The following is a 27323-nucleotide window of genomic DNA, read 5'->3' on the forward strand; positions in this document are numbered from 1 at the left end:
GCTAATTTACTTCGTTTTGTTTTGGTCGACTTTCCGAACCGGACTCACTTGTTTCGGGTTGGGTTCGGGTTGATTCGGCACGTCGGCAAGCCCGGGCGGTACGTCCACATTTAGTCGGCTTTACCGGGCGGCCAAGGCCGATTGGCGTAATGTGGACGCGTCTTAATACCTCTTTGCCAGCTGAACGAAGTGGTATGATAATCACTCCCGAAAAATAAAAGTTGTATGAGTGATGTTGGTTACTTATGGACTCAAAAACTTTTTCCATAGCTAAAAAACTGCTTTTAAGTATAAAAATTGGTGAAAATACAAAAATCTATAAATGTGCTTGAAAGTCCATCGAAGGAAAGATTGATCAGCGGTTGATACATCCCATCAAACATTAAATCGTATAATTTTGCACGTGCCAAGTCTTACAAGAAATCCGATTAAATCAGAATCGCATTTAATATCAATCAAAGTATGTATCGTGTATATTTGAAATCGCATAAAATGTAAAAACTCTATTTTAAATACCATTATCAAATTAAGTCGCAATTCGGTATAAGAAACATCAATTTTATGATGTATATTGTCGTAAAAGATATTTAATCCCCATCATATGCGTATCCCAGCAAACATTAAATCGTATAATTTTGCACGTACTAAGTCTTACAAGAAATCAGAATAAATCATAATCGCATATAATATCAATCAAAGTATGTATCGTGTATATTTGAAATCGCATAAAATGTAAAAACACGATTTTATATATCATTATCAAATTAAGTCGCAATTCGGTATAATAAACATCAATTTTATGATGTACATTGTCGTAGAATATATTTAATCCGCATCATATGCGTATATTACGCTGATGCAGTTTGTGTGTCGTATAAGCGTATAATTTAAATCGATTCAGTACTGTAGTAAATCGTGTTGCATGCTGAAGAAAATCATGAAACAGTAAATCAAATTAGATCCTAATAAAGAACATATTACATCCTATTGAAATGTCAATGAAATGCTGATGCACGCGAAAGTTTTAACCGCTGTTGAATTAAATTTCAGATAGCCGCGCGAGATAGCTGGTGGATGATAATCCAGACGACCGGAGTTCGAACCCACATCGGAGCAGTTTTCACCAATTATCAATCTGTGTCATTTTAAACATTTATATTCCACTCCCAACATAAGTCAATCAATCAATTATTATTTCTACGAACATAAATACTCATATATAAAAATGGCGATTCGTGAGGTTATAAAAAAACATTTAACGAAAATATTTTGCGCCATTTGTTTTTTTTTCTATGTCTGTAATAAATCGTATATGAGTAAAAGTCGTATTTGGTGCTTTGACAATTCATGAATATATTCATATTAGATCGCAATTCAATTCCAACATAATCGCTATTATAGCCGGTCAAAGTTGCATATTCATCCAAACAAATTCGGTAAGCATTTGCCATGTATGTATATGGCCTCCACTTTTGCATGCATATGCCAGTTAGGTGCATTATATGCCAACCAAATTTTAGGGCATATGATGTTATATATACGCTTGTTATGCGATTTAATGTTTGCTGGGATATTACGCTGATGCAGTTTATGTGTCGTATAAGCGTATACTTTAAATCGATTCAGTACTGTAGTAAATCGTGTTGCATGCTGAAGAAAATCATGAAACAGTAATCATATTAGATCCTAATAAAGAACATATTACATCATATTGACATTTCAATGAAATGCTGATGCACTCGAAAGTTTTTACCGCTGTTGAATTAAATTTCAGATAGTCGCGCGAGATAGCTGGTGGATGATAATCCAGACGACCAGAGTTCGAACCCACATCGGAGCAGTTTTCACCAAACATCAATCTGTGTCATTTGAAACATTCATATTCCACTCCCAACATAAGTCAATCAATCAATTATCATTTCTACGAACATAAATACTCATATATAAAAATGGCGATTCGTGAGGTTATAATAAACATTTCACGAAAATATTTTGCGCCATTTGTTTTTTTTCTATGTCTGTAATAAATCGTATATGAGTATGGCAAAAGTCGTATTTGGTGCTTTGACAATTCATGAATATATTCATATTAGATCGCAATTCAATTCCTACATAATCGCTATTATAGCCGGTCAAAGTTGCATATTCATCTAAACAAATTCGGTAAGCATTTGCCATGTATGTATATGGCCTCCACTTTTGCATGCATATGCCAGTTAGGCGCATTATATGCCAACCAAATTTTTGGACATATGATGTTATATATACGCTTGTTATGCGATTTAATGTTTGCTGGGATGTCACTGTTATTTGTTATGGCGGGTTTACACTAGGGAGATCTATAGCTATAGATGGATTTATTCACGTGAAAATAGGTGTAAACGGGTGAGAATAAATATGATACACTTATTCGAGGTATATATAACTTGAATAAGTTCAGCATATGTAAACGCTTGTGAATTTATCACTGGTGAGAAATCACTAAAGTTGGATGCAGTTCTACTTCAGGTGAATAATTTCACCGAAAATATGAATATATTCATTGCAGAAGTTCACGCTAGTGTAAACGGTTGATGCGATTTCTATAAATCTCATCATATTTCTTCACATGAATATATCACTAGTCTAAACCCACCCTTAGATATATTGCTTAACTCGACCGGCATACTATGGTCATTGAAAGTTCCGAGCTGTCCCACGCTGTTCAATAAAATGTTTAGATCTCAAGACTGCATTATTGTTTCCGCGAGAACAAGAACGAGTCATGAATCAGCCATCTTCAACTGCCTCTACATAACCACGCAGACCTTTTGGTCTTTTCCAGGGTTACCAAAACATTCGACTGAAGAAGTATTTTTAAAATATCGATGCATTTGTAAAACCTCGCTGCCACTGCCATTTAGTTGCTGGCAGGGTGACTGATCAAGCAGCGTATTTCAAGCCGGATGTGAAGAAGGTTTTTTGACGTAGGACTACGTCTTACATTAAGGGTGCCAAATCAGAAAACACAGGTCACATGTCACGTTTTCATGAAATAAAGTTAACGTTAATAACTATTTTTGCTGCGAACGGATTTTCACGGAAATTTTCACGGACCAATCGAATCGGAAATTTTCTAAGATTTGTTTGATATGCTATACATCACAATCCCATAATCTGTATATGGTTTAAATTTATGAAAATTGGAAGCATTCCCATTTCACCATATATTTGTTCTGTCCATTTGTGTGCTTTCCCGAACAGAGCTTTCAATAACGGCATCTTATGCAGCCGCTAGAATAGAAAAAATGAAGGGGGATAGTGAAAAGCGAATGGGACTAAACTGTATGCAATTTGCATGCATTTAATTTCGTTTTCACCGTGAAGTGACGTTCGTGATCAGGCCCAATATTTGCAAAGTAAACTCCACCCTTGCATTTTCAGCGGTAAAAGCTGAAAGCGTTGGCTGTCGACACCGCCACCCAACCACATACTCAATTTAGTTCGGATTTTATGTTGTCGTTCTGAGTGTTCCCTGGAGCGTTGCGGTACTGGAAAACTATATGGTAATTCAGTAAGTTCAGTGTTTTAGTTTCGCTCTAGATAGCGAGCAAACAACAGAACATGCTAATTCTGAGAGTAAGTTTGAAAATTTGATCAAATTAGCATTTTATTGCTTTGCCAATCGTTCGTGGCTCTCACTCAGTGCAAGAATTTACTCATCGTCCCTTGTCAGTGCTACCAAATGTTTGTACTAAAGAGTTTCTTTCTCGCATTTCTATAACGTTTGTTTCCCGCCGGTTGTAATTTCGTATTCCTACGTCTTGGACAAGATCCTTATTTTTTGCGGCCCACGATACCATGATACTAAAACGTGTTTCTAACCCCTCTAGAAAAAAAGGTTAAGTACCGCTTTTTACGTATTCTAATCAAGTTTCTACAAAATCGGACGTTTTTGGTTTTTTTAATCTGTTGGGGGGGGCTCTGCCATACAAATGAAACACAAATGTCTACATCACTCGAGTATTAATCAAGCAAATGCAACCAAATTGGGCACCTGGAGGTTTTAGGGTGCAATAAATGTTTCTATGGTGGTTGGACACTCCACCCTCTCTTAGGGCGGGCTGTCATACAAATGAAAAACAAATTTCTGCATAACTCGAAAACTAATCAAGCAAATGGAGCCAAACTTGGCATGTTAAGATTTTAGGGGGCACGAAACGTTTCTATGGTTAAAGGGGAGAAAAGGGAGGGGTCTGTGTCTGAAAATAATCTGATATTATAATGATGAGTTTTGGTAGAAGTACTAGGAATTTTTGAGTAAAAGATAAATTCAACGGGGTCGATTAGAAGATCAATTAATGAACAGTTCTGCGATTGGACTCATGAACTTGCGCTTAGTAAGAAAACGTGAATGTTTGAAGGTATTGATAACAAAAAACAAATTTTGGGCGGGACAAAGTTTGCCGGGTCAGCTAGTTTGCAATATAAAAAAATATGTTTTCCAATCTGTTTATAATCGAGAATGGCCTGTATTTAAATACTCGACGGCGAATGTATTTTTTGACCCGAATTCTCGATTATACATTATACTCGTATTCAATGAGCATCTTAAAACTGTATTATTTGATAAAAAAATCCAACGGGACCAAAACAATATGATATCTCAGCGGCCGCATCCACACTAATTTCATCATCAGTTCCTCCCTTGTAGGTATATCTCACTGCATTCATGGGTTTCTTGTTTAGGTCTCCGTGTTGTCTCACATCAGCTGTGTTATGATAACATGCAATCAGTCACGATTATCACGCACAAATCTTATTCAATCCATTCAAATAAAATTATCGATTTACCTATTCCAACAGTAGGCTAGGATGTTGGACAAAGTGAAGCACGTAATTCTTGTGCTGTCGGGAAAAGGCGGCGTTGGAAAGTCCACCGTTAGCACCCAGCTTGCGTTAACACTGTCGGAATCCAACTACAAGGTGAGTCATTCTCTGCGATCGAAATTTCACAACGCTCTGATCGTTGTCCTATCCGTTCTTGCGCAGGTCGGCCTGCTGGACATCGATCTCTGCGGTCCCAGCGTACCGTTCTTGCTGGGGTTAGAAGATCACGACGTCCACCAGTGTGATGAAGGATGGGTTCCTGTGTACACCAATGCCGAGAAAAAACTAGCCGTGATGTCTATTGGATTTCTGCTGAAATCACGCACGGATGCTGTCATCTGGCGAGGACCCAAGAAAACCGCGATGATCAAACAATTTCTACAGGATGTCGCATGGGATGATTTGGATTATTTGATAATCGATACCCCTCCGGGAACATCCGATGAGCATATCACAGTGATGGAAAGCTTGAAAGGAATAAACGCAGATGGTGCCATCATTGTGACGACACCGCAGGAGATGGCTCTTGAGGATGTTCGGAAGGAGGTCACATTTTGCAAGAAAACCGGAATCAACATAATTGGAATTGTCGAAAACATGAGTGGATTTGTGTGCCCAAATTGTGCCGAATGTACTAATATTTTTTCTTCGGGAGGGGGAGTTGCGTTGGCGGAGCTAGCCAAAGTGCCTCATCTCGGTACGCTACCTATTGATCCTCGTGTTGGTGGACTCGCTGGCTCAGGAAAAGCGTGCGTAACGGAATTGCCTGAGTGTACAACTTCGCAGGTGCTGCGGAGTATTGTTCAAACAATTACCGTAAGATAAAATAAAGAGTAAAATTCGTTTCCTATTCTTGTTTTGATCACTAGCGAGCCAGTCCCTTGTTTTCATAAGCTACCCGCATACTGAGGTTGTTTGGTTTGTCCAAATTGATCATTCAATCTTTCCGCTAAAAATGCGCAGGAAGCGGAAGTGTGTATGTGCATGTGCGCACCACTGAGTAGCTCGATAATTGTTATTGCTGAGAACTCAGTAAAATTTCTGTTTCTTAGCCGAGATCTTAGTAAAACTGTAGTTTGATGGCTGAATTTCCGTTTTGTTTTCACTGAGTTCCAGCGAAATGCATTACTGAGCTATACCAATCTTGGTAATCAAATTTGACCGTTTCTTCTTTGAGAACCAGCTTTGTGAGAGGAAAACCGTTAGGTGATCGATGAGCCACTTGTTCTGGCTGTAGCACAGAAATATCTGGATTCTGATTATCCTTTACATCGATTGTGTTGCTATCCATGAGCTTCTGCTCGTGACCATGTAGCTTACAGCTCCGTTGCACGTTTGTTCTGTACCGTCAACAGAACAACATCAGCCAGCGGGGACGGATTGTGGAGTGTATCACCGCCAAACACCCAGTCGTTCACTTGATTTTCATCATTCATCATCATTTGGTGCGCTTTAGAATGATGCTGCTCATAACTATTCCAAACAGTTCTGAGGCAGATGAAAGGTTAGTTAACCCTCTATAGTTTTAACGTCCCGTTTATCACCTTTTTTGTGAACCCGTACCGTAAAGACTTCTTCCAGATTGTTGGAAATCTCGATTCCACGAATGATTTGTTAAATATTTTACACAGCGGCTCAACAGGAGCTCCTTTCGTACAGCAACACACAGCAGAAGGAATACCGTCTGGTCCAGGCGTACATTTGGTACATTTGGTACATTTGATTCTCTTATCTGCATTAGTTACCATATTGGGCGTGGTTTCTAATGCATCCAAAACACGAAAATGTTGGAGTAGACCCTTGCCCATTAATTCTCGATGAGACGCAGCTGGGGGATGTCCGAAGGGTTGGCGGACATCGAAACAACATCCATCTTCGAGCAGTTCATCTTCTTCGCGTAATGAACTGAGGCCAGGTCCGACCAAAACACAACATCCTCGTTCAGATGATTTTTGGGTGAAGGAGGCAACTTCCGGCAGGCACTTTGTACTGTAAATCTTCCCGTTCAACGCAAGTACTGTACGGAAGAAGAGCAGCTTCAATATCCCCTTTTCACTGATGGTTAGCCACAGAAGCATCTTGTTTGGGAACTTGGGAGATGTACTTCAAGTCGTAACCTACCTCCTTGGTGGGGGTCGTAAAATAGCTGGTTCCCTGCCAGTCGTTGCCACCCAGCGTTAAATACAGCTCGTCGTCCATGACGGCCGCGACGGTCCGCTTCGCCGAAAAAAATCATTCTCCATCACTATCAGTCTTTGTTTTTGGGGTCACAGCTTGCCGTTCCGGCTGGTCTTGACTTACGTTTCCGCATGATTATGTCCATCTCCGCTAGGTATTTTTCCACCGTCTGGCTCCCTTGCTCCAACCTTCCGGCCCAAAGACCAAAGATCTCCATCTTCTGTTTTAGCTTCAGCTGAAGTTTATGATCGTGTAGCACCGTCGGACGCCCGGAACCAGACTTTCGTGCAATGCTCTCATCCAGGTAAACATTTGTCATTTTTTTTTCAATGCAAACGTTATTTGACAGACTTGATACATATATATATATATAACAAAAACATTGGTTGTCAACGGCAACCAATGAATACTTGCTCTATTGAGCTGGCGGAATTAATACAGATTTTTATTCTACTCTTTATTGAAGAGAAGCTAGAATTCTGATTTAAGTCCGAAAGAATGACGAATGATGAATTTTTATAAGGACTTTCGGACAGGATAAGAACGTGAATGAGGGTAATGTTTTATTCGCGTTAGAAATCCTTCACTGTTACTTTGTGATAATAATGTGGTGCCAATTCGGTGAGCCACTCTTGCTTGATGACCGTTATGTCTTTCATGAACAGTTTTGTGGTGTGCATCAGTTCACAAAAAACTACCCACTGGGGTTGTACTTCCGTATAAAGAGCTGAGATAGGATGTATCGCTAGCTCTGTATTGCCTCGCACAGTCTTATAAACTCCCGAATGATGCAGATAGGCGGCATAGGAGAAGAATCCGGTAACGATGCAGCGGCAAATTGTTTCAACGTTACCGTTGCAGGAAAGCAGTGGAATATTCAGTTCTCGTTCCAACATCCCGCAGAGTTGATTTTTGATTTCGTGAGCTCTTTTCAAATTTCGATAAATAAGAAAATTGCGCCCACAAAACTCTTTCGTGCGATCATTTTCCACAAACGACGCGTAAACATTTAAAAGGGTAATCAAATCGCCCTCTTCCACCTCAAAGTTACGCTTAGCTATTCGTGCTCGTATCGATGCTTGACCGCTAGCTGGCTTGGAGAATACGGACTGGACTTGCAGCATAGCAATAATGGTGACGATCTCTTCCGAGCAACCCATTTCCCCAGCCTTGTACAACATTTTAGCCATCATCGGATTGATCGGCATCTCCGCAAGGAAATACCCAACCGGGCTCGTTAGATTTCCCTTCGCGTCTAGGGCCTCTAGCGCGTATAATGTTTCTAAAGAAGCTAGAAGGTTCTTCGCCGGTGGTGGAGAAGGGAATGTAAATCTTAAAATATTGTCGATTCCAAGCGCTTTTAGGTAGAGAACCGTGCTGCAGAGATCCGATCGACGCATTTCGGGTGGAGTATGATCGGGTAATTTCTCCCATTCCTGTTCTGTATACAGACGGTAAACCTTGCCACTGCGAACCCGTCCAGCTCGACCAGCGCGCTGTTCTGCGGCCGCCTTACTCGTGGGAACAACTACCAGACTGTTGGTGGTGCTTTCTGCTGAATACCAGTTGAGCTTGACGAAACCACAATCGATAACTGAAAAATAATTGATACGTTAAAAGTGGCATTTTAGAATCAATTTATTACACCTACCATAAACAATACCCGGGATGGTCACAGATGTCTCAGCAATGTTGGTTGCCAGAATAATTTTCCGCACCCCTTTTGGAGCACTAAAAAATACCTTCAACTGATCCGTGTTAGATAATGTTCCATACATGGGAAGAATCATCATGTCATCCTTCCCGCTGGAATCGTTGTGCTCACGGAGCAAATCAAACGCCTTGAGTACCTCTTCCTGACCAGTCAAAAACGCCAGCACATCACCTCTCTGTTCGTTACGATGGATCTTCATAACCGTTTCTACAGTGGCCTTCACATAATCTGGACAGGGCTCTGAAAGTAATCGAGTGGGTTTGAGAAATATTACGAATTCAAGTCATTAGCTTATTCACCGTTCAAATAAAAAACTTCGTACGGAAACATTCGCCCCTCGACTGTTAGTATAACTGAAGTGTCCTTCTTCTCGCCCTTCTTCTTCAAGTTGTAAAACTCCTGGAACAACTCCGCATCAACCGTGGCCGACGAAATAATAATCTTCAGCGATGGTCTCTTTCGAGCAATCTTTTTCAAAAGTCCCAGGGCGGTGTCGGTGAGTATGCTCCGCTCGTGAGCCTCATCGACTATTATCACACCGTACTGGGTCAGCAGAGGATCGGCCATCATCTCCCTCAGCAGAATTCCTTCGGTCATGTATTTGATCTTGGTCCGGGATGGATCGAATTTCGAGACGAAGCGAATCGATACCCCCACCGTGTCGCCACTCAGCTCCCCGCGCTCTGTCGCCACGCGGTCTGCCAGTGTGATGGCCGAGATGCGGCGCGGCTCGGTGATACCGATCAGTCCCTTTACCTGCCATCCGAACTCGTACAGGTACTAGGGGGAAAACATTATACAAATGGTTCAATAACTTTCATTTAGATGCGTATTCAGTAACATTTTTAAATTCAGATACGATGTGGATTAAAACGTCAAAATATGTGTTATCAAGACTTCTTCACCAGAGATGCTGTTCGGCTCGACGATGAAGTCAAGGTGAGATGACTTCGGAGGCAATTGGGTTCATCTGAGCACGAGTGGTGTAACAGTTACATCCTGCTGAAGCGCCATCTCGAGGTGCATACCACAGAGAACAGTGCTCAAAACGTAAATCACCAAATTAGCGAAGTTCCGGTTCAGCAAGGCTTTGTTAGAGTTGTGGTGCCATGCTAATGACTGAGCCTTCCTCAAGAATCTGTGCAGTGATTGTGGTCAAGAGAGTCATTCAAACTGCCCAAGGCCAAAAGGATGAAATTCCCAGGCAAGTGACTTTCATACAAGCCAATAGTGATCAGAAACGTGCTGGTGTAGAACATTCAGAAGCGAAGGAGTCATTCGGAGGCGGAAGTAAAGAACAGGCAGATGAGTCGCCAGTTCGAAGATGTATCAGATATTAGCGTCATTTTCGAACAGACATGGAAGCAAATCGGACATTTCACAACAAGCCTGCACAACAATACAAACTGCCATAGACTCGGGCAAACCTTTGAAGCTGTAATATCAATGTTCTTGTGTAATTGATCAAGGTGGGGAAGCACCATGAACTCCACCTGCGAATGACGGATCTCTATACTCGAATGTCGGAAAAAGAATCTGAGAACCAGAGCAGAAAGTTTAAAGTCCCTAAGGGCATCTCATCCCAGATCTTGGAAATGAGCTTTTTGAATTGTTCCATAGTGCTCGCTTTGTGTTTGCTCTGCTGGGTCAGCATGTACGACTATACATAAAAGTTCAGGGGATTAAGGTCCAGAACGGTCGGGCATTTTTCGTCAAAGATATTTCTTCTAACTTGCATTGTGGTCACATACATTCTAGAGCTTACCACTCAGAATACATTCAAGGCGTGTTGTTTGGTATAGAAATCTCAACTAAGTACTACTAAAAATGGTGCAAGTAATACTACGATGAGAAGGCGAACGTTGGGAACTTTAGTGCTATTGAAGAAGAACATGGAGAGAGTCGTATGAACGATGTGCGTTAACGATGAATTCTAGATTATTGTTTTTTCTTCGAATCACAATTTCTCGCGTCATTGTGCAGGCGCCTTCTATGATTTTAGTAACGCTTGCGCGCTGAATCTAGACACGTGCTCTCCAGCAGATGTTTTATCAGAATTGATGACAAGAAAAAGATTGTTACTTTGTAAACCGAGCAAGTGCCATTTGAAGTATTTCAATAATTCATTGTGCTCATTCGAAAATACTTCCAGCTCTCCGGCGATATGCCTGGCTTTAGATGAAGTGGGGTTACTTGCGAATGTGTGGATGAAAGTTCGATCTAACGCCATCTGTCATTTAACAACATAAATAAATTCGTTCTGTTTGAAAAAGGACCGACGTTTAAATTATTTGAATATTCTTTGTACAAAATCACTAAAATCGCGATTAAAAATAGGGTATGGGGGTTCAAATTTGTATATAACCACAAATTGACCCTTTACAATTTACTTTTAATATAAATTTCCTAGGACTTCTACCAAAACTCGTCATTATAATATCAGATTATTTTCAGATACAATTCTCGTTCAACATTTTTCACTCATTTGCAAATAACATGTTTCTCCGTTACATCGAATAAATGTTTGATACAGAAAATATGATAGAATGAAGATAACCCTAAATTGGATAATTCCTTCTTCGAGTTTTGCTCTTATCAACACATTCGGCGATACATTTTTATTTATATAGATAGAAGACGATATAGGAGTGCCTTTAATCATATTAAAATCCATTTACACCTTCGAACAAAAATCAATTTCGTTGGCGCAAACATCAAATGGACTAACAACGCTTGTCACTATGTAATTGTAGAACATTTTCGAATTCAATTTCCCGACTTTTCTCATTTCCCTTCAGAGTTTTCCGAAAATTTTCAATTGTCATGTTTGGTTGAAATATGTGTAATATTTTGCTCAGACCTCCTCTCCATTCCATAGGAGGGAGAAGTGTCATACCATCATAGAAACATTTCTCGTACCCAAAAACTCACACATCCCAAATTTGGCTCCATTTTCTTGATTAGTTCTCGAGTTATGCAAAAGTTATTAGAAGTTATATGTGTTTCATTTGTATGGCAGCCCCCTTCCCCTTAGAGAGGGGAGTGGAGTGTCGAACTACCATAGAAACATTTCGTGCCCTCTAAAACCTCCATATGCCAAATTTGGTTTCGTTTGCTTGATTGATTGTCGAGTTATGCGAATGACAAACCACTATAGAAACATTTACTGCCCCTTATGTTATTATTATTCATTGATTCTCGACTTCTGCAAATTCCCCCCCTTGAGGGAGGGGAGAGGAGTGTCAAACCACCATAGAAACATTTATCGATCCCTAAAAACTTTTTATGCCAAGTTTGATTCCATTTGCTTGATTAGTTCTCGAGTTATTCAGCCCCCCCTTAGAGAGGCCGAGTGGTTAGCGTCGTAAGTAACATGCCGGGTGTTCGGGTTCGATCCCCGTTCTGGTCGGGGGAATTTTTCGTCAAAGAAATTTCCTCCGACTTGCACTGTGATCACGCGTATTCTAGAGCTTGCCACTCAGAATGCATTCAAGGCGTGTTATTTGGCATAGAAATCTCAACTAAGTACTAATAAAAATGACGCAAGTAATACTACGTTGAGACGGCGAAGTTCCTCTAGGAACGTTAGTGCCATTGAAGAAGAAGAAGAGGGGGGGGAGGGGTGTCGAACTATCGTAAAAACCTTCTATGGCTCCAATAGCCCCTACATACCAATTTTTACGTCGATCGGTTCAGTAGTTTCCGAGTCATTTGGTAATAGTTTTTTTGGTTTTATTCAAAATATATTTATTTTTACTGTACCCCATTGTTTGTCAGGGCATTGGTTTATGGGATCAGTTACCTAACGAAATTAAGAGCATTAATAGTGTGGGTGGATTTCATCGAGAATGGAATGGTTCAACAGGAGGAATCAACAAAGTTATGAATTAAAACTAAATGTAGTAAATGAAAAGGAGTGATTCGAATTGCAATAAAAACGCACTTTTCAAAAATCAGTCGTAATTTCAATTGGTTATAGGATAATGAAAATGTTAAATTAATATAGTTTCTATCATAAGTACCAAATTTTTTTTCCTCATATTCCGAACAGTCTCAAATTCCGAACACTTCATTTTTAAATGTAAATTTACTATACTTCAATGTTATAAATAATTGAATAATAAAGGCCCAGACATTCTTTGGGGTATAGGCTAGATTTTAACATCATTCACAGGTATAGATACAGCCTATAATTTATAATATTAAACATTTGTCAAAAAATAACAGTCAAAACCAAAGATAAAATGTTAGCGTTATCAAATTCCGTAAAAAACAAGCATCGTTAATTTTTCAATTTTTGTACTTGTTTCAACTATTTTGTTTGTCTTTTTTCATGTTAAGTACTAGAAAAGGTATGAATCTACAGTAAATGGATGAAAACAATGATATTTTATGCAGAAATACTCATTAAAATTAATATTGATGTAGTGTTCGGAATTTCAATCAACTTTCGACGCATGATTCAAATTCCGAACACTCAATTTTAAATGTAAATTTACTGCACTTTAATGTTATATATAATTGAATAATGAAAGCCTTAACATTCTTTGGGTTATAGGCTTCATTTGTAACATCATTTACAGGCAGCCTATAATTTATAATATTTTTTCAACTATTTTATTTGTTGTTTTCATGTTAAGTGCTAGAAACGGTAAGAATCTACAATAAATGGATGAAACAAAATGATACTCTATACAGAAATCTTCATTAAAATTAGTGTTCGGAATATGAATCAAGTTTCTACGCATGATTCAAATTGCGAATACTTCATTTTTCAATGTGAATTTACTGAACTTTAATGTTATAAATAATTTAATATTCGAAACCCTGACATTCTTTAGGTTATAGACTTCATTTTAACGTCATTTACAGGTATCGATACCGATATAGCGCCCTTGGTCCCGAAACCATGTAAACTATAAGAAACAAATACAATCAATTATTACCAAAGCAAAATCCAATTTTCTTTACGAGCATGACATTTTTCCAAAAACAGACTAGCTAGTTGACTTTAATTTGATATATCGATCATATAAATCGGTTCAGTAGTTTAAAAGTTATGAATTTTTTTTATTGCTTTTTTGCTTTTCGGAATTTGAGACAAATGTGATTAGTGTAATTTTCAGTTTTTTACCATGAAAACATATTTGTAAATCGATTTTTTTTGTAATCAAATGAAAAAGAAGGCTCTATTGTATCCAAAAATCAAATTAATTTTGCGAAAAAGTACCATTTTGACTAATGAGACACTGTTTAAATGCCATCAAAGCTCAAGTGTTCGGAATTTGAGACAAAACGGTATTGTAGCACAGACGTAGGAGACGAATGAATTTCAAACTTCAAAGCCTCCTAAAAACAATGAAGTAGAAGAAGGCGCAGATACATAAATCACGAGTTGTATCAAGTTTATAAATATGCTGATATAGTGGAGGTAATACAGCGTGACAGGCTACAGTGGGCTGGACATGTGGTTAGATTATCGGAAAACTATGTTCAGCAGAGAGCCAGGAAGAGGACGTAGACCACGGGATAGATCCCGTACCCGATGGTTATGTGCACGGGCTGTCGGTGTTTGAGGTGACTGCAGAACGATTGCCGAAGACTGACGCCACTGGACGAGTTTAATTTATTCGGCGTTGGTCCGGTGAACGGTGCCACAAAAATAAAGTGAGAAAGAGCAAAATTCGGTTCGACTCAAATTACATAATATTCATAGTTCCAATAGATGATACACGACATAGCGCTCCCATTCCTCCGAAGATGCCGACAAGTCGATTCATTCTTAGACAATCACTCCGATTCTATATTCCGACGGATTTATATTTCGTTCGAAAGTGATCGATCATTTTGCTCGTAAGATTCTCGGAGACAAAGCAGCTCGAACGAGAGATAATAGAATTCAAAAACAAATCGAACGGCATAAAAAATGGGATTTGCCAAGCCAAAATATTTCGATTTTATCGTTATAAAGAATCGGAGAGAATAGCTGTTGACGACAATACTTCCGGTGACCTGTCCAACATGTTTAAACAATTGTAAATCAAACAACAACAACACACTTCAAACTTCACATATACACATTTATTTGCAGCTTATGATACTTTTCTGTTGCTCATCCCGACAATTTGCTCCTGTCAAAATCTCTAAACTCGGTTCATTCCGATTATAAATCTCTTCAATTAGGCCAAAATCCAGTTCACTTCACTAAAAAGCAACTCAGCTGTGCTAGTTATACTAACCTATTTATCTCCCTTCCAAACGATAGCATCCCTCTTTTATTGACCGTTTTTCCACTAGAGTAAAATTGAGTTCTTAAATATAGAGCTATTCCACAATTTTATCTCTGGCTTAAAACTACAAATAGAAAAAAGGGGCCTTATTTCCAACACTAGATATATAGCTTCATCTTTTTATTGTTCGTATTATTCTATTCTGAGATTTGTTTTCTCGGTTGATTTTAAATATATTTCCGCTTCTGTGTATTTTATCTTTCAGTAAAAAAAAGATCAACAATTAACGCTTAGACTCGTGTGGACTGTACATACAGATGTAATGGGAACTAATGAATACAGACGTGTGTGATTCTTTGTTTTTTTTCTTTTGTTAAAGGATAAATCAGATTTCTCTCTGGGCTTCTCTTCACTCACCATCTCGTTAACTTCTAAGGCTCACGTTCGGTCTTTTTCTACATGTATATAATTAGTGTGTAAAAATAGCTAACGAATAACTACTAGTAGGACGTGGGGTGTGTGTGTGTTAGTTGAATATGTTTCTTAATTTAATCACAACGATGTATTGTTACCAGTCAGTGATTTGTAGATAAAGTTTTGCACCCCGAGCAAATGCATCTCAGCCACACTGATGATCACCAACAGCGTGACGAAGCCGGCGTATTGGATCATCCGCAGGTACTCCCACAGTTTATCACAGAAGATGCTCAGCAGCAAAAAGTGGAGCAACGCGTGCACATTGAACATTCGCCACAACCAGCACACGAAAAAGAACCCTGTCGACCGGAACACCGATTCCTGATGGAGGAACTGAACAGGCGTGACATCCTCCCGCTCGAGCAAGTCCTGGTAGATGGCGATATATCGGTTCCAACCGGTGGAACTCAGCAGCAGTATTCCACTGTAACAGAGAACCTTACGAACAACTTTCTTCGTCGTCACCTTCACCTTATAGATTACTCCGGATTCGGAACTTTTCGATTCCGAAACAGGAATAATCGACTGCAGCTGAGTGTACCCTCGCCGTGGTGGATTATTTTTCAGGAAGATGAACACTCCGATCATCAGTGCAATGCATCCTAATCCATCGCAGATACCATCGATATAATAGCCAGCGGAGCCAATGTCCGATCGTTCCCCTCGGATGTGTTTCTTGGCTCTTGCCACATGGCCATCCAAATCGTCCAAGAACGTGCGAAACTGGAACAACACCACTCCAATCCTGCGATATCCCAGCGAGTCGGAGGCAATCATTTTACCCGAAGCAATGGCCACGAACACATGGAAGAATGAGATCATGTTCGGGGTGATCAGATCTCCTTTCGAAAATCCTGCCAGATTGTCCGCAATGGTTGCCATCGGCGCAAACAGATAGTGATTGGTCTGATCCAACATCATCGCTTTGACGGTCACATCACACAGTGGGTTCAAATCACACGACACCCAGGCCACATCCTCATACCTCGCCGCAAACAACTCCTGCTGCCTGCGTGGAACTGCTGATGTTGCGTAAGACTGCGTCGCTGGAAGAGTAGGCTTCAGCATGGTGCTTCCGTTCAGCAAACGAATTTCATTGTCCCGAATCGGATAGTCCTGGATGCGAATGTACAGATTCACATCCATCCATATGAAGAAGATGATCAGTAAGAACAGCAGCGTCAGCAGGAACTTGCTGATCTGCGAGCTAGGACCAACCATGGCTTCGGAATGTGGGTTCCAGAGAACTAATGTTTGCGATTTTACACGTTACTCCGCCGTGCGAATGGCGAATGTGCGCGGTAATTTCAATCGGGTTTTGTGTTCTGTTTTTTTTTTTTGTTCGAAGGATAGGACTTCTACACCACTATGACCACAGTCTGAAATGGAATAAAGAGAGAAAAAGAACCACCTTCAGTAAATGGGTCGCAAGCTTGTCCCGAAGGCCGGGAAAGTGAGGGAACGCGTGTAGGTTGGATGAAATGTAAGTAGTTCGTGAAAACTGAGATTATATTATTGTTTCTACAAATGCAATGCGTACATTAGGGACATAAGTGTATGGGAAAAAATCGACCCTAAAATTTCATGAAGTTATCCTATATAAAATGTTCAACACCTCGAAAAAACACCCTATGCAAAATATCATCTCAATCGGACTTAGGGAGAGTGGCGCAAAGCGGTCAAAGTTAGAGTTTTTTGAAAATCGAAAAATCACCCAAAATGCCAAATGTCTTAAAATTGCATGAAATTGAAAAATGAAAATTGTTTTTTGTCAAAAATCGACACTCTGGTACTTAGTTTTTTTTTGGAATACGAGACGAAACGTATGGTTTTAAGTACCAATAAAAATAGTTATCTCTATTTTTCATTCAGAACTTGTTGCCAAATGTTGATTTGCACGATAATATACCCTATGCAAAATATTAGCTCATTCGAACTTCATTTATTAGTGTTGCAGACGTTAAAGTTTGAGTTTTTTTGAAAACCGAAAAGTCACCGGAAATCGAGGTTTTCATGAATTTTTTTTTTTGATATTTGGCATAGGGTGTTTTTCGAGGTGGTGAATATTTTTTATGAGGTATCTTTTTGAAATTGGAGATGACCATTTTCATTGGCACCCTAGCGGGCATGAACTACTTTTCGTTACAATTTTTTGAATTCAGATTGAAATATGCTTCAAATTGGATTGAAAATGTTATAATGCTTTTACTTTATAGGGAACGTTTCGATTTGAAATCACGGGGTATTTTTTCTCTCCTTATCCCATACAAAGAATCTCATGTCTCATTATTCATTACAACTGTTATTTTTTTATTTTTTCACGTGTTGTTGTCAAATGCGATATCGATTTTTTTTAGTAAGCCTAGCATTTGGCTCTGTCCGTCACTGCATTAGCTGCTGAAAACGAGCCAAACTCAAACAAATTGTCACGGATGATCCTTTTTAAAACAGTAATTGATTTAAGTTTCGCGTGTAAGGTAAATGTGTAGTGAAGTAAATGTACACTCTCTCAGATTATTACCCTGAAAACAGTACTTTTTTAATCTTGAATTCAGATAATTAATTGATGTTCTCTGCATATTCAAATTTGTAGTCTTTACACTTCCCCGTCTAGTATTGAAATTATTTCATTATATCCACAAAAATTTCTTCATTGTAGTATCAGAAAATTAGAAAAAAAATCTAAATCTAGGATTCTTTGCCGAAAACCTTTATAATTTATTGAAGAATATACGTTCTAAAAGAAAAATTCTTGCATTTATTTAATGTTTTTATTCTTCTTCTCTTTTTTAATGTGTTTATTCTTTCCTAAAATTTAATCCTTTATTTGCTTCATGAGCACATGCAGTTTATCCCAATTACGTATTCGCAAATAAAGAGCTCGAAGTTTACCGGATATCCGGTATCCGGCCAAATAACTATCCGTTTCATCACTAGACAAATCTAAATAAGATAAAGATAGAGCGGGAGTTAAGGAGAGTGAAACAAAACAAAGAGAGAAAGAAAAGAGAAAAATAGAAAAAGAGAGAGAAATTCAAAAAGAAAGAAAAATTCAGAAAAGAGAAAGAAATCCAAGAGAGAGAGAGAAAGATCAATCAGAAAGAGAAAAAGAACCAGAGAGAGAGAGAGAGTGAAAGAACCAAAAATGGAAGAGAGAGAATCAGAGATAGACAGAGAAAACCAGAACGAGACAACTTTTTACGTTGCCACCTTCACCTTATTCGTAGGCTTGTCGTGTGTTTGGCAGTGTGTGATATATATGATAGCCATCTTTAAAAAAAATAAGTTGGGTACAAAACATCTCGATGTTCATATTTCTGAGATCATTTGCTTGCCTTGTATGCAGTTAGTGTATATCTCTTCCATAAGTTACAATATTCTTGAAACTATTCGGTGACAGGGTGACTTTTGTCATGAAGGTTGGAAAAAAAACCTCTACGCATATGATAAAGGGTGTGTCACATCAAATTGCATCACGGAAAAAACGCTGTAGAAATTTAATTTTTAGGAATTATATCTTCAGCTTTCGCTTATAATCAGATAAGAGTGTATAGATCACGTTGGCCATGCTTCACTGTCAATTTTTCGTAAATTTGGGAAAATGTCGTCGAACGAAAAAGAGCGTCGTGAATTAATCCTGTGCACTCATTTCGAGTATCCGGAGTTGTCACATCGGGACATCGGTAAGATGCTGGGAATCGTCCAATCCACGGTCAGCAGAGTACTAAAACGATACTTCGAGAACCTAACCATCGACCGGAAGGTGAAGAACGGCAAAAATGGATGCTTCGTCAGTGAAAAAGATCACAAGCGCGTAGTTAAGCAGTTTAGACGTGATCAGAGAAGTTCGGTCCGGGATGTCGCCAATAAGCTGAATTTGTCAAGTTCATTCGTCCAGCGGACCAAGCAGCGGGAGGGCCTGCGTACATACAAGGTTCAGAAGGCTCCTAACCGCGACGAAAGGTAAAACATGGTGGGGAAGACGCGAGCCCGGAAGCTGTACACCGAAATGCTGACGAAGCCGCATTGCCTGGTAATGGAAGACGAAACCTACGTCAAAGCGGACTTTCGTCAGCTGCCGGGCCTGTTGTTCTTCTCCGCAGAGGACAAATTCAGCGTTCCGGAGAAGATTCGCAAGCAGAAACTATCCAAGTTTGCCAAAAAGTACATGGTGTGGCAAGCGATCTGCTCTTGCGGAAAGCGGAGCGCCCTCTTCGTGATGACCGGCACGGTAAACGGGCAGGTTTACCTTAAGGTGTTTCTACAGAAGCGCTTACTACCACTATTGAAGCAGCACGAGGGCCCGACCATCTTCTGGCCGGATCTCGCTTCGTGCCACCTTCGTGCCAAAGGAAATGAATCCGCCCAACGCGCCGGAGCTTCGCTCAATAGAGAAATATTGGGCGATTATGAAGCAGGCCCTCCGGAAGAACCCAAAAGTTGTCAAATCGGAGGCGGACTTCAAGAGAAAATGGATTTCTGTTCAAAAAAAACTACAACCAGACGTTGTACAGAACCGTATGGACGGGGTAAAGAGGAAGGTGCGAGTATACGGGCTTGGGCTCGAAGTATGAATAAAAAGAAAATGCCAAAAGTTGTTTAATAGTTTTTATTTACTGTCTAAAATTTTCAAAAGGATCGGTCTACTGGGCGATTTTCTACAGCGTTTTTCCCGTGATGCAATTTGATGTGACACACCCTTTAGAATCTCATCTATGATATAGTTATTTACCTTTCCTTTTATAAGTTCTGTTAGTCTTAAGCTAGCCATAATTCAAAAAATACGTTACCTCGAACCATTCTGTTGATTCAATTTTAAGATAAGAAAATTTGGTACTGAATACGGTCTTAAAACATTTAAATTAATTGAATTAGATTACATTTTAGAAGTAAAAAAATTAAAAGCTAGTTTATCGCAAACGAGCCCCATGCAAGAAGAAATCGCTAACATTGCCATTGTTGAGATTATATTAGAATTAGTTATTAGCTTACACCGATTAACTGATAAGAACTCTTTTTGAACCGGTAAATAGGACAAGAGAATAGTTTTTTTTCTCTACAGCCTTTGGATTTCGAATCAACGAGAACCGATTTGATCTAGTAGGGTAGGGCGGGGCTAGTTGGTCATTTTTGAATAAATACGTAGTACGAAGTTTTGCATTAGAATGTTATGTACCACAATGAAGCTAACCTTTTTCCCTTTTAATGAAAAATAACCAGAGACATTTGACATTTTTCTTTTATTTTTAACATTAAGTCTTTATATCTCAGAATAAATTGACCAACTAACCTCACACGCGGGTTAAGTTGGTCAATATATAGGGCATATCTATCATAAAATAGACATGTTCTTTTTGATCCTAACGTTTTTTTCCATCAGAGGTTTCCTTCATTATTAATTGATTAATTAAATCAAAACAAAAACAGTTAACAAATATCATGTTGTCAAGTAAAAAAAAATTAATTTAAATTTCAAATTTACTTTTTTTTTCTATCTGAAAACTACATAAAAGTTTTCAAAATTCTGGCTCGGCTTAGAGCAATAGCTTCCGGCTTTTTAATCGATAGCGTGGAATTCCGTTGTTGAAAATTAGTCAGGCAATTTTTTCCAGCCATTTCGTCTCTTTTCCATGTAGCTGGCATCAAAATCCGGAATTTCAAGCGCACATCCGGTTTCTTGCTCGCATTTGTTTTGACATTTGTACCGTTCGCCCCAAAGTATATTGAAGTAACCTCCAAGTATGCTACATTACTCGATGCATTATTGTGAGTTTTATATTCAATGTTAGCGTTAATTATGAAAGTTACAGCAAAAAATACAAATATGGCATTTATATTGCAAGTTGTTTGTGCGGTAGTTGGTATCAGGTTGTCTCGTTTCAAATACCCTGAGCAGTAAAACATATGCTTTCCAAATTTGTTTATAGCTTGCGTAATGAAACGCGGCATACCTGAATATATTATATTATATGCGTTTATATGCATTGCTCTCAAACGAGTAATTTCTACAACGGTGATGTTCGTATGCCCGTATGAATAACTAGCCCCTCTATATATAAAAAAACGTTCATGAAAATTCAATAAAAATAATTTTAAACGCAATTTCCATTAACATTTAAAACTAATACATACAATAAACCTTTTTTTACGTTGAAACCGATTTTTTCATGATTATTACCCATTTTAGAACAAATTTTATAATGCTCAAACATTTGGAAAAATTGGCACTATGTTCGTACTGTTTTAATCTACTTAATAAAACAGTTTTACCCAATTTGCTTATTTTATTGCATCAGCAATACGCTATTAATTTCACTTTTCATCCATAGATCGCTAATTTTTTGGACGCTCAGATAACAAGATATCGTCAATGACCAACTTACCTCTATGACCAACTAACCCCTCCTCACCCTACTACATCACTTTCGTATCATGTAAGGCGGCTCGCACACCGGAGCAATAAGCAATAGGCAACATATTTTATTGTTTTTCACATACCAGAGCAATAAAAACGCCTGACATTATGCAAATAATCTGCTTAATGTACAAAATTTGTCAAATTATGGGCGATAAGTTGCTCTTCAACCGACAAGTCGTGTTGCTAGCGATATGTGTTGCTCTGTAAAGACTATAACGATATCGTATTGCGTTGGTGTGCGAGATCAACAAAAATTAAATGGAAAAGTCAATAGGCAAAATCAAATATTACTTAGGCGTCGTGCACAAATTACGTAACGTGATAAGGGGGGGGAGGTGAGGGGGGTTGAGGTTGCGTTACTTTCTGTGTATTAGAGATAGGAAATTGCGTTACATAGGGGGGAGGGGGTCTAAAATCGGATATTTAGCGTTACGTAATTTGTGCACGACGCCTAAGTAATATTTGATAGTTGCTCCGGTGTGCGAGCCGCCTAAGGGCCGTTTATTTTACCCATATAGCACATTCCAGGCAACAATAGAAGACAATCATAACGCAACTCCATCGTATAGGCAACATTGACCTAACCGAAGAACAATCATCAACAATCATCTTTGCTGTTCGTTACAGATCACCAAGTTTTCCAATAACGGATGCTCATTTACACATGACGCCATGCTAGGAAATCGCAATGCTCACTCCGATTCGCTTCGTTTGTTGATATACTGATAGGATAACCAAATGATTTTAATTAGAAGTATACTAAAAATCGCCTTATTTTCAATCCCACTAATAACGTTGAGTACAGTTGATCATACACCCAAACTAGCGTTGGCAGAAAACATGTCATCTTTGGCAGAAAAGATGCCATTTCCTGTTCATGAGAGTCAAATGCGCAAATAATGAGCTATTTTGAAAGCTTAAAAATGGTTTGTATGTATGCGTGCAGACACCTCTTTCTGTTTCTTTTCTCTTTTCATTTTGGATTGTGCAAAAAAGTCCATACGACGTCAATGGGAATCGAACCAAGGCCGGCTGGAATGCAAAGTTACTTTGCAAGACCACGCTATCCATATAGCTGCCAGCGCTATTATAAAGAAGCGTGATAATATTACACCTCATCATAAAATGAAGTTGGAAGGTGTTTTCTAAGGTGATAAAGAAGAACACGAACGAGAATATATCTTTCTCTGTCTGGGCCGTGTATTTGGCGAACTATACGAAAAGCTTTCATATGCTTTCATTCAAATGTGTCTCCTGTTTCGCTCCCTGATATTGGCTCTAGCAGATATATTATACAAATGATATACATGTATTGGGGAGTAGAACATTTTATTTTATCTTTCAGCTCATTTAATGTAATAAATCGGGATGCCAGAACATGTGCTAAAAATTAACTTTGGGTGTAGATACTTCCAATGCTGTTTGAATTTTTTAGACACCGGCTTCTTACAATTATGAACAAAGTTATTTTGATGTAAAACTGCAAGTCCCAATTCTAAATCCAAAAATTATTGCTTTATGATTGTCCGCCTCTTCTTTCACCAAAATTTCAATTTGAATGCCGATGTCCTTCCGTTTTCCGGTAATTCATCAAATCAATCACATCAACGGTTGCGTCACACCAATTAACAGGAAAATTGCGTCAGTATGAAATTAACAGGAAAAGTAGATCACTTTAGATGAACTGGCAAACTCGTTCCACTGTTTGTGAAGATTCTCTTGACTTATATTTCAATATGCTTCAAATGTAAAGTTTGCTTGAATTTGAAATCCTCACGCTTAAATTAATTCATCACCAGGCACATTTTCTAGCGTTCGAAGCGTTTGAGGTATTGTTTTAGTTCATGCCAACTCGGCGTATCGTGAAAATTTCTCGAACTGCTTTCCAGCTAGCCCACGGAGGCAATCAATTCCTAACAATTGCGGGACTAGTCGAGTAACGAATCGAATACGGCGCACAGAAAACAAATCACCGTCAGGAAAAGCTATTAGACGAAAAGAAAGAGAACCAAACGGAGAAACTAAAACGGAAAAATCAACAATTCATGTCGGAAAGCCCGCCACCGCGAATATCAAATCAGAGACACACACAGTGGGGCAAGGCTTCTTCTCCCTGGCGCTGCCACAATGTGTTGACGTTTGGGACTTGGGCGACGTAACTCTTCACCCCGGGGCTATCCATTCCTCAATTCAGTCAGTCAGGCGTGCCGCGAAAAACATTTTCCGTTGAAAGCTATAAATGGAAATGTGGGCCCTTCCAATTCGCTCCACGCGTTTAACATTTAATCTAGCGCTCATACACACAGGCACAAACACAAACGCTGTTATTTTTGCTGCCCGGCTGATGGCGATGAAAGGTGTGGATTGGTGCGACTGTGTATTGTGTCCCGTCGTGCATATAATTTCCAATGTCCTTGCACAGTCCCTTGGCGACGACGGGATCCTGGAACGTGACCGTTCATGTAAAGTGATTTATACCGAGCGTCATCGTCGTCCCTTGTTGACAATGGGTATGGTATATGGACTGTTGGCCAACCATTTCCGGCAGCACAAACGTTACTTACGCAAATGAGAAACATTCGCTGAAAAGCTCGCCGTTGCGAATAAGCAGCGGCAGTAATTTTTACTGTCAGGTTCTCGAGGAAAAATGTAACATTCGGTCGACGTAATCGTCACCCGAACAATAGCCATACTTAATTCTATAGACTGCGAAATGGAACATTGTGAAACACAGAATGGAGTTAGTATAGCAAGGCATGCAGGTTGCGCTGTTCATGAATCTATTTTTATCTCTTTGTTTACACTATCAGCGGGAATAAAAAAATCGTCTATTGCATGTGGCAATCCGGTAATGACTCGCTTTTTGTTTTCAAACGCCTCCTTCCCTCCGAATTCTTCCCTACAGTAAATTCCATGAATCCATGTACTCCGAAGGTACAAAAGACTTCGAGACATGCAATTTTCGCTACATCACGTGACACTGTGGTTCATGCTAAAATATGATTCGTGCTGAAAATAAACAGGTAGTCGAAGTAAGCAAGCTATGAAGAATTGGATAGGTGTCTGTTCAGTCAGGAGTGTATCGGCAAACTTGAAGTAACTTAAAGCTGTGGATATCCTTTATTATGAGTATTGTGTTAGCTAGATTCCCTAAAGGCAAGGACGAAGGCGTCTTGAACGAGCGAGGAGATTGTAAGATGAATGCATCAATACGATATTATTTGCAAGAACTCAGTACGAACTGATTATTTGCAGCCACGACTACAAATATTTGTCATACAAGCATTTTGCGTTCACATCCGTTCGATTTGATTCGCTTTATGATTTCACTCATATCCGCCAGCGAATTTAGAAGTTAAATCGTTCTACAAATCTCAGTTTCGTGATATCATTCCATTACCATCAACTATGTTTTACACCTTTCAGTGAGTGAAAGTATGTGGGTCATCAGTCAGCTCGTTAGCACAAAACAATTACCGTAGACGGTCTCGTAGCAGAGCTCTTCAAAACAGGAATGCGCTGGCCAACCGCTCGTACGGGTTTATGAGTTCAAACGACGCGACGTTCACTAACTTATTTCACTTATACTCCGAAATAATATGTCAACAGCCAATAAAAGCACAACAAGGGGGTCTTCGTACCCAGGTTGGTTGCGCGATCGCTTACTAAGCGATCGATCGTGGGCCCTCAATTGACCATATTTGTGTTGTTATAGAATAACTACGTCCATGCAACTCGCAACTGCTATTGGGGAAGCTCTGCTTGCAACAAGAAAAACATCGGACTGTTGTGCTATCAATAACACAACAATGATCATACCAACTGTCTCCGCTGTCCGGTCTGCTGAACAATGGAACAAATAAAATACTCTTACGCCTAAATGGCAACTACTGAGTAATTTATCGCATGTAATGGAACAGAAGGAATACTGTTATGCCTAAATGGTTACTGTGTAATTCACAATTTATAGAAACCATAAACATGTAACATGTGCACTTGAGTGCCAAAAAAAATGGGCATCTCGAATTTTCAAACGAAACTTCCTTAAAAATGTTGAGTCCCTCGAAAAACTACCCTGTGCAAAATATCAGCTCAACCGGGCTTCATTTACTAGTGTTGCAATCGTAAAAATTTGAATTTTTTTAAAGCCGAAAAGTCACGCAAGGTACATGAAATAGGGGTTTTAATTAATTTTTTTGGGCCCATTTTTTTTAATTGCATGAAACGTCGTGATATTTTACTGTTATCTCAACGTCGGCTTCATGTAATCAATACATCTCCTCCCCGCTCCCCTCTTGGGCGATTTTTCGGTTTTCAAAAAACACAAACTTTAACGGATGTGCGACACTAGTAAATGAAGTCCGCTTGAGCTGATATGTTGCACAGGGTAGTTTGCGAAATGTTGGATAAAATACCCAATGCTAAATATTTGCACAATCAGACTTCACTCTCACTTCACTTCAGTGTTGCAAACGTTAAAATTTGAGTTTTTTAAAAACCGAAAAATCACCCACGGGAGTACAGGAAATCGTGGTTTTCTATAAAAAAATTGTATGCCACATGTATTAAAATTGCATAAAACGACAAGATTTACAGAGTATCTTGCCGAAAAACGACTTTTCAGACGGAAAAACTATGGAGTGCCAAGAAGTCAATTTTTGACAAAGAAAAATTTCGAGATAAAAGTAAATCTCGACGTTTTACCAGTAATTAAAAAAAACCAAGATTAGAAAATGTCCTATCTAATCTATCCATAGCATTACCAGAAAATGAATAGCTGTGAAGCTGACATTCCAGTATTGATACCGCTTTACGAAAGAGTAAAAGAACATACCAAAACAACTGGTTCAATTGGGGCAACGTTTAGCGTCTGAGCCGTTCATCGATGGTCTGGTTTCCTTATTCGTTCTTACACATTGTTCGTTATAGACAAGGTGAGTCGATGAATATTAAGAATTGTTCTACATTTGCCCATAGCAAGCACTCATCAAAATCAAAAGAGAGAAGATAACGACACTCTATTATCCCCCCAAAGTCCCGACAAGAACCTGGCTAAACAATGATAGAGATTTTATTAGAAAGGTTGTTGTCTAATCATGTCGTGCTTAATGCACGTCTCTATCAGATATGATATGTTATTGAGTGCGTTTGTAATGTCTAAAATTTTGCAATCAAATAACTAAACTGGCTGCCGATTGAGAGGTTCGTAAGGATACACCCAGGCATACTTATCAAGAAACACTAATGGTCTATTATACACTTCCCCAAATCCACTATTCTCTTTTACCTTTTCTATTATCTCCATCTATTCCCCTTTCCCTTCTCTATGAATAAATGTACATTTATGAACATCAATAGAAGAAAACCAGAACATATATTTTTCTTGTTAATGTTGAAATATCTGTTTTCCTAAAGAATTCAATGTTGAAAATAGAAC

General features: G+C 39.0%; 3 protein-coding genes across 4 annotated transcripts in view; 1 reads left to right on the forward strand and 2 right to left on the reverse strand.

Moving 5' to 3' along the window:
- The first annotated feature begins 4721 nt into the window (after positions 1-4721).
- On the forward strand, positions 4722-5719 carry LOC129769081 (cytosolic Fe-S cluster assembly factor NUBP2 homolog). Its single transcript, XM_055771097.1, has 2 exons — positions 4722-4965; positions 5032-5719. The coding sequence occupies exons 1-2, from the start codon at positions 4855-4857 to the stop codon at positions 5692-5694; spliced, it is 774 nt and encodes a 257-aa protein (XP_055627072.1). The 5' UTR covers positions 4722-4854; the 3' UTR covers positions 5695-5719.
- Positions 5720-7608: 1889 nt separating this feature from the next.
- LOC129769482 (probable ATP-dependent RNA helicase DHX35) overlaps positions 7609-27323 on the reverse strand; it is a 37794-nt gene continuing 18079 nt past the window's right edge. For both annotated transcript variants that reach the window (XM_055771780.1, XM_055771781.1), the window contains exons 4-6: positions 9061-9541; positions 8699-9001; positions 7609-8641 (exon numbers count right to left, since the gene is read on the reverse strand). In XM_055771780.1, the coding sequence (XP_055627755.1) occupies positions 7620-8641; positions 8699-9001; positions 9061-9541 (1806 nt within the window). In that variant the 3' untranslated portion in view covers positions 7609-7619. The remainder of the gene's footprint in view (positions 8642-8698; positions 9002-9060; positions 9542-27323) is intronic.
- Positions 14821-27323, reverse strand: part of LOC129769483 (ceramide phosphoethanolamine synthase) — a 28619-nt gene continuing 16116 nt past the window's right edge. The window contains exon 2 of the mRNA XM_055771782.1: positions 14821-16847. Within this exon, the coding sequence (XP_055627757.1) occupies positions 15544-16689 (1146 nt within the window). The 5' untranslated portion in view covers positions 16690-16847 and the 3' untranslated portion in view covers positions 14821-15543. The remainder of the gene's footprint in view (positions 16848-27323) is intronic.

Source organism: Toxorhynchites rutilus, chromosome 2 (genome assembly GCF_029784135.1).
Source record: "Toxorhynchites rutilus septentrionalis strain SRP chromosome 2, ASM2978413v1, whole genome shotgun sequence".
In the NCBI taxonomy this organism is placed as follows: Eukaryota; Metazoa; Arthropoda; class Insecta; order Diptera; family Culicidae; genus Toxorhynchites; species Toxorhynchites rutilus.

Bases quoted from the DNA above. Each gene is read 5' to 3' on its own strand.
- LOC129769081 (XM_055771097.1), top strand. From the start codon at position 4,855: ATGTTGGACAAAGTGAAGCACGTAATTCTTGTGCTGTCGGGAAAAGGC. The intron at 4,966-5,031 runs GTGAGTCATTCT...GTTCTTGCGCAG, and splicing joins TGTCGGAATCCAACTACAAG to GTCGGCCTGCTGGACATCGA.